We start from the raw sequence: 7,500 nt of genomic DNA on the forward strand, positions 1-7,500 counted from the left end.
AATTGTCTGAAATTATCAGTGGTTTACCACAAAGTCAACTTCTGCAAATGCCGATTTCTGTAAATCCCGCAGAATTAATAATTTACAACCACGTTCGCGGCCATGCAGACAATTTAGCAACTCAGAAAAGGATGTTGTTTGTTTGACGAAATAAACCGATATCTCGGTTCACCAGTTCCGCCAATCAGCGCAAATGCAGACAGATTTGCGTTCATTAACATTCGAGAAGAGAATTGGCTGCCATTGGTGCTACAAAGTGAATCTTGTAACGCAACCGAAAATATCACCTTCAAACTAAGAGGAGATATTCCAACACATCATCATGAGTTAGTCCAGATGAGGGTAACATATGGAGTCAAAAAAATCGACTTTTTTGGCGTCTTGTAGAATAGTTTAGTCACTACGTAGCGTACATATGTAGGCAAGCAACACGTACAGATATGATTCAAGCGACTACGTCCTCGTGTGGTCCTCCAAAAGATTGTCTGAGAGTATTGCGATCCCTTTCGTGTGATTTTCAGCAAGACAAAAAGGAATTTCCTGCTTCTCATTCGCGTGTTCACTGATTGGGCAGCTGAAAGGGATGTGTCGGTCTGAACATTTTTCAATCAGTAATACTTATGTGAAATCTTGCCGGCGATTTTTCACTCAGCTCTTGGCTAGTGTTTTAGTATGGTGTGATGTTTCTTTCGAAGACCCACAGCAGAGCACTTACTCATGGGATAACCAAACCTAACATGAGTTGGGTTCTCTTTAGAGGCAATAATAACCATTTCAGCGAGAGCTTTCATGTGGGAAAAAAATTATTTGACTGGCCTGAAAGTTCGGGATCTCCTACATAATAACCAAAGTAGAAATTATTTTTCGTTCTTTGGAAAATCTGGAAAAATCCACTTTAATATATCAATCCAAGAACCGTGAATGCATTTTCTGCAAGTCATCATCATACATAAATTTGTCGATACGGATCTTTTTTTTCTTTCTTTTTTTTTTGTGTCAGTCATACTTTGCTTCGTTGGCAAAAAAATAGGCACGCAATGCGTACGTGTGGTAGTGCAGTAACACAGCACTGTATAATTGTTAACTGAGCTGCGTTTTTGTCTTCCAGGAGATTCAAGTTATCTTTGCGTAATATGAAGTTCTAGTAGTATACGATATTGTTTTGGTACCTTATATCATTATAGTGCCATGGTAGATGTGTTAGGCAAATATCCCCCTCAGAAGACATGTGTTTACTAATAAAATACTAAATCCCAGAAAGATTGACGAAAATAAAAGGGAATCGAGAAACATTGGCTTCGAGGCTGACATGTTGATTATTTTCAAGCACCCTTACAAATTCTTTTTCAGAAGAAGTTTAAGAGTGCACTCTGAGCGTCTGACAGCTTTCTAAACCCTGCCCGACCAGGTTAGTATTTGGATGGGTGACCTCAAAATACATGACTTGCCGTCAGAAACATAGGACCGAAAATTAAATTTTGAACCCAGATTATAAAAAGTTACCATCAGCGAAAACATTTTGGGAGATTTTGGCTGCACAAGTAAATCGCAAAATCGAAAGTGACATTGTATTCAGTGTATTCAGAAAAAAAGGATACATCTGTTTCAAAATGATGGAAAGATACCGGGTTTTTTTTTCTTCCAAGTGTTTCAAAGATTGACAAGAAATGTGCGAATTCAACGCAAAGATCACAATCACCCAACTCTAGAGGTTGACCATTGTTTCTGCAAAGTCAAAAATTTACTCTCCTAGACGAGATTATTTATCACCAGGTAATTTCATCGTTTTGGAAATAGCAGCTGCTTCATTATTCACCAGCGTCACAAATTCTTGCCGATTTTGGAGCTCACTTTGTTGAAACTCAAGCACACTTCTAACAGACCTGTTATGCATGCGCTGCAGGCCTATTGTTACCACAGACCTACACTCTAACAACCCCGTGACATAGTGTGTAGTGCACTGTATCACTGTTCCTACTGTAAACAGTGTAGATAGCTGTTCCTACTGTAGACACTGTAGGTAGATGTTCCTACTGTAGACAGTTGTTTATATGTAGACCGTTCATTTTAGTGTACATAAGGATCCTTTAACTGATTTGCATATATTCGTGATGGCGTATCATGAAATTACGACCTTTGCACTTACAGTGCCACTGTCACGAAAATTGTTTCTTTTTAATTGTTGGGCCGTCACAACTTAAGAAATCGCTACTACTCCTATTTCGGTGGAAAACAACAAAGTTGTTGTGGAAGATTCTACATTCAGTTTCACTTTGCCTGATAAGTTTAAGGACGTCGCTGATTTTATATTTGAATTTAGTGGATTAGTCCTTACCGTCAGAGGGGATTTTGAGTGAGGTTATTGCAGAATATTTAATAACTCATGAATGGCATGTATGACAATAGCTTTGCGATAAATTTTGAAAAAAAAAATAGGCAAATGCAAGTTAAACTGAATATTAACAGTTAAAATAAGAAGCCGAGTGCATTAAATGGGAATTTTAGACATGACTCACATGAATAAATTAAATGGGTTTCCACAACAAACATCATCGAGTGTTAACTTTTAAAAGCTTAGCGCTTTAAGGTGCAATTAAAATACTGAATTACAATTTTTCGTTAGAGATCGTCGTATAATTGACAAAGGAAAGGAATAAAATCCATCCATCTTTTAGGTCTTAAGACAGGTTGTATCACTTCAATATGGAAAATACATCAATTCTAATTTACGTTTGCTTTTAATGAATAAATTTTTTCCTCCTTGATGATGAAAAATAAACAATTCGACTCTTTCGAATAGGTTGGATTTCATGAAGGCGAACGTTTGAAGGAAACCTTTAAGAAACAAACTAAGTAGTATAAATCCATCAAAAGGAAAATATTTTCTGGTAAAGAATACACATATTTCAAGGTCTGACTTCATCGAGCATTGAGAATTTCCTTATGCTGCAAGTTCAAATTTCGTCTCACTGAACCTTTTCAAAGATTTTTAATTCTAGTTCATTGAGATGAAAAACAAAAAATGGGTTTGCCCATACATACCGGAATCTGAGATATTCGATTTGAGCTGTAAAGAGGTATCCTGTCTGCCTTGGGCCATAGTAATCTAACGGGATGCCAGCTTTAGTACGAACCGAAGATGCGTTGATAGATGGTTGTATATTTCATGTTAATTTCATCCGCAACGAGCATGATCTTTAACGCTCGCGCAACGAGCGTCGCTCTTTTATAGGGTAAAATCGCCAAACCAACAATACTCCCGAACAGCAGATTACCATCGGTCAACTACAAGTAGATTCGGTAGATGATCATTTTACCACGAAAAGTCAGCAGAAGTTCAAATTCAGTGACCCGCAGAGATAACAACAATTACATCGTATGTGGCGCGCGAACTCCAAAGCGCGGCCTTATAGACTGGGGTGGCTGGAAGATAAATAAATAAATAATAAATTACTTGGTGATATTGGTTTCCTCCGAATACTTGCCAAAAATGTATTTTTCTTTTAACTAATGTTATTTTTTTTTACCTGGGATTCAAATGAGGCTTCATGAAGGTCGAACATGTGTGTGGGCCAGTACGCCACAGCATAACTCATTGAAAGACAGCTATCTGCCGGATTTCTAACAAATGCATTCTGAGAGGATTAGGAGGACAATTTCCAAACAAGGAATTGTCAAGGGTTACAAACACAGCGATTGTTTTTTTTTAGCTTGCGTGGCAGGCCGTAGAAGGGGAGGGGCAGGCTATGTTTTTTAGACTTGATACTGGTTGGACACCAGAAAAGTGTGACTTCCTAAGATATGGCTCACACAGACGAACTTCTTGACCCAATAGCTAGCCAGGTATAGGGAAGATATCTGTTTACAAACATTGATTTGTTATTCAAATGTGCCGACTACAGGAATAAAAGATCCTTTGTTTCGACTGCTAATGAGGCTCCGGTTGGCACATTAATGTGACGTCAACGATTTCATCGCTATACCCTGAGTTAATTTTTTTGCCATCAACCTCGTCTTGATAGGACTGTATATGTACATATTCCGTGTGTTACAGTTGTTACGTATTTGTAATCAAATTAAAAAGTCTTCTTTTCTATTTACGATAACCTGTATGTTTTCCTGACCACAGACCACTTGAGGCCCTTTCTTTGGCCTTACCGGATGTACATACTTATGCGAAAGATGTTCTTTGCAAATAAAGTAAAGTAGATGAAGCAATGAACACGCAAATTGGCCTTTATAAGCCATCCACAGTCTCCCTTATTTCATCACTTATCACACAGGCAAAAACGGGTTGCTACTGTAGCTGTTCTAACAGTTTTAAATATACGAGAGATCTAATAAAGCTCATTTCCATTTCCTTTTTTCATCAAAATGAGAATGGGTTTCGAGAACCAAACACGACTGATTGGCGGGTGGGCCAATAACGTCTCATTACCAAGATCGAACCAAGAGGTGAAGGTCTTCTCTTTTTGAGAATGAACACTTAGGGTTACACTACTTTGATGACCCTATATTGCTTTAACTTCATGGTGAGCTGTCGAGGTGCAGAATCTTGCTTTCGAGTTCTTTTTAACAACGCTTCCTGCAGTTGAGACCTTCCAGGGCTTTTTCGTGCGACCGTTCTGCTTCCTGGTTTCGTCTCTTGCTGTATAGAACAGTTTTCAAAGCTTTGATCACTTTCTGGGGCTTCTTGTTGCCTTTTCCCTTTGGAAAGATGTCAACTTCTCATGCCACGTTTTCGCTGAAAGACATATCTTCGATCTTACTCTTTCTTCGTGAAGATTCCTCAGGTTTGCAGAGGATGGGTTGGTAAGTGATACTTTATTTATATCAAAATAGACAAGGTAGCCCCAACAACACCAGGCTGGTTTCCATGGTGGGTGTGTTTGTACATTCTAAAATACTGAAACTAATACGAAGACTAATTATGCTAATACTAACAATACATAACCAGCCTAAAAAAGTATAGGATGATGAAATATAAACTTTAATAAAAACCTAAAGCAACAAGGATGTTACTAATACATTTTGGTTATTGACCAAGCTTGTTCGGTCAAGATGGCTGGATACTGGCCAAGTTCTTTTTTTGCGTGTTTATGGAGCGAAACGAAGTCGAGGTCCATAAACACGCAAAAAACGAACGAGGCCAATATCCAGACATCTTGACCGAACAAGGTTGGTCATGAAGGATTTATTATATGGGATAACCACGAGTTTAGCCTTTGAGGGATGCATTTCAAACGTATTTTCCATGGAGGACACGGACAAGATCAGAAATACGTTTTACGAAAGTTCACTAGCATCGAAGGGGAGTCGGGGAGGGATAGAAGGATAAATCTAGTATCATTTTCGAAAAGAGTGACTCGCGCTAACACGCGCGCCTGTACCGTAGGCTAAATGAAGTGTTGTCTCGTTGGGGAGTTTGTATCTGGTTTGTTAGTCAAGTCTCTTCTTTCTTTGCGTTTCGATCCTTTTCTCCTCAAAGCCTGCTTTTCACAACGTTCACAGACAAGTTGATCGCGTAAGGGGGGGGGGGGGGGGATCGACCAATAAAATCAGACAACAGTGTTATAATGCTTTATTCTTGCAATGATAAGTTTCGTGTTATGCAAAGTGTTACTTTTATGAATCAAAACAGAGGAAACCACTAATTCAATTAGCAGATATATCTGCGACGCACCAACTTGAAATTTTTTTCAGTCTCTTTTAATTTTTGTCGCTTCACTATGACTTCAGTTGTTAATAAGGGTAGGCAAGCTTTGATTGTACGACCTTAAATTAACTTTGATACAAGCTTGTTCACAAAATGAAATTTTGCCGGCCAAATATTTGCTACAAGATAAAAACGACTTAAGGAATGTTGTTTCTCTTATAGAGAAGCTAACAGGTTTTTTTCGTAATACTATCTCGCGCTATTAACTTTTCGACTACATCTCACTACCGGAGTGAAACTTATTGTCAAATAACATATCTATAACAGTTCCCTGGTGAAACAACTCCAACAAAATACAGCATACGTATTCCAAGCTCTCATTTTTTAACGTTCGTCAGAGGTACATTTCATCGTAAAACTACCCAATGAAATTGTTCTGGAACTTTTTGCGCCGCTATCGACTACTTGAAGTATTATTAACAGATAACAGCTCGTTGATACAACTCAACATTAACCTTTCCCATAAACGTAATAATTGTAAACTATCAAGTAACAAATGCCATTATTAACTACTAAACGAGAGTGAGGTCGTTCCAGCAAAATCTCAATACAATACAATACAATACTTTATTGACACTCCCCAGGTGGGTCTTTTCAGTGACAATGCGACTAACAATATAACCATGCCTATTAAGAATTAATTATATAATAGATACTATCACAACATACTCAAATTGAGCCCTTGCCGTATTGACCGAAAGAATGCAAGGTCAATACAGCTAGGCCGAGATTTGAGATTTTGCTGTAACGACCGAACGGTCGAGGTTATTAAGTTTTTTTATTTAAACATATTTATGGAGAGGTTTGCCCTAAGGGCTAACTGAGCTCATCACGAGGGGCTTACAACTAAACTCTAAAGAAGAAAAAATTAATTTGCATAATCCATAATTGACCCTTGGGCATTACGGGAGAATAATGCCCTAGCGCTTAGCTGCTCTTAGCCAATCAAAGCGCGTGTTATATCGACCAGAAACACTAGCCATATAACAAAAACATTTAAAGGAATACCAGTTTGTGAATACCCTCTCATATTAAACTGTGAACATGGCTATACAATGCCTGTTTAAACCATTTTCACATTACCAATTCAAGCCATTTTTAAATTAGATGTCCATCAAAAATGCATTCCCGTTTCTAAAAATCGCTTTTCAGGTTTCCACTGAGAATCCTTTTTATCACAGTCATGATGAAATCCTCCCCGTGAATTTCATGATGCCCAGCCGCATACCTTAGGTTGGACCAAGAGTATCCAACTCTATGTAGGCGAGTAATTAGGCGACGATGGTGAATACTGTGGAGAGGGCGATGGCCCACTTCCAGCAGGACTGTACTTCGGGGAGCTTGGGCTATACTGCGCCGAAGCAGGAGTAAATGTCGGGGAGGTTGGTGAGTAATGTGGGGAGGTGGGACTGTACTGCGGAGAGGAGGGTGAGTACTGTGGAGAGGATGGAGTGTACTGAGGTGAAGTTGGAGAATAGCGAGGAGAAGATGGAGAGTAAGTTGGGGAGGTTGGAGAGTAAGTTGGAGAAGAAGGGGTGTAAGATGGCGAGGACGGGGAATACTTCGGCGATGAAGGAGAATAAGATGGGGAGGTTGGAGAGTAAGTAGGCGAAGTTGGGCTGTACTTTGGTGAAGTTGGAGAGTAGCTGGGTGAGGTTGGAGAGTACTTGGGTGATGATGGGGAATAAGAGGGTGAGGAAGGGGAATAAGATGGAGACTGTGGGGAGTAGCTGGGGGAAGTTGGGGAATAAGATGGAGATGATGGTGAATACGAAGGGGAAGTA

General features: G+C 39.2%; 2 protein-coding genes across 3 annotated transcripts in view; both read right to left on the reverse strand.

Annotated features, from left to right (window-relative positions):
- The window catches only part of LOC137982642 (guanine nucleotide exchange factor DBS-like), a 24,110-nt gene extending 20,473 nt beyond the window's left edge, over nt 1-3,637 (reverse strand). The window contains exons 1-2 of one of the 2 annotated variants that reach the window (XM_068829769.1): nt 3,528-3,637; nt 3,043-3,423 (exon numbers count right to left, since the gene is read on the reverse strand). In XM_068829769.1, coding sequence (XP_068685870.1) covers nt 3,043-3,100 — 58 coding nt within the window. In that variant the 5' untranslated portion in view covers nt 3,101-3,423; nt 3,528-3,637. Of the gene's footprint in view, nt 412-3,042; nt 3,424-3,527 lie in introns of those variants that run through there. The other variant, XM_068829770.1, reaches the window with a different exon arrangement.
- A 1,927-nt stretch (nt 3,638-5,564) lies between these two features.
- The window catches only part of LOC137982228 (DNA-directed RNA polymerase II subunit RPB1-like), a 20,468-nt gene continuing 18,532 nt past the window's right edge, over nt 5,565-7,500 (reverse strand). The window contains exon 23 of the mRNA XM_068829300.1: nt 5,565-7,500. This exon is cut by the window's right edge and continues 736 nt beyond it. Coding sequence (XP_068685401.1) covers nt 6,972-7,500 — 529 coding nt within the window. The 3' untranslated portion in view covers nt 5,565-6,971.

This window comes from Montipora foliosa, chromosome 13 (genome assembly GCF_036669935.1).
Source record: "Montipora foliosa isolate CH-2021 chromosome 13, ASM3666993v2, whole genome shotgun sequence".
NCBI classification, from domain to species: domain Eukaryota; kingdom Metazoa; phylum Cnidaria; class Anthozoa; order Scleractinia; family Acroporidae; genus Montipora; species Montipora foliosa.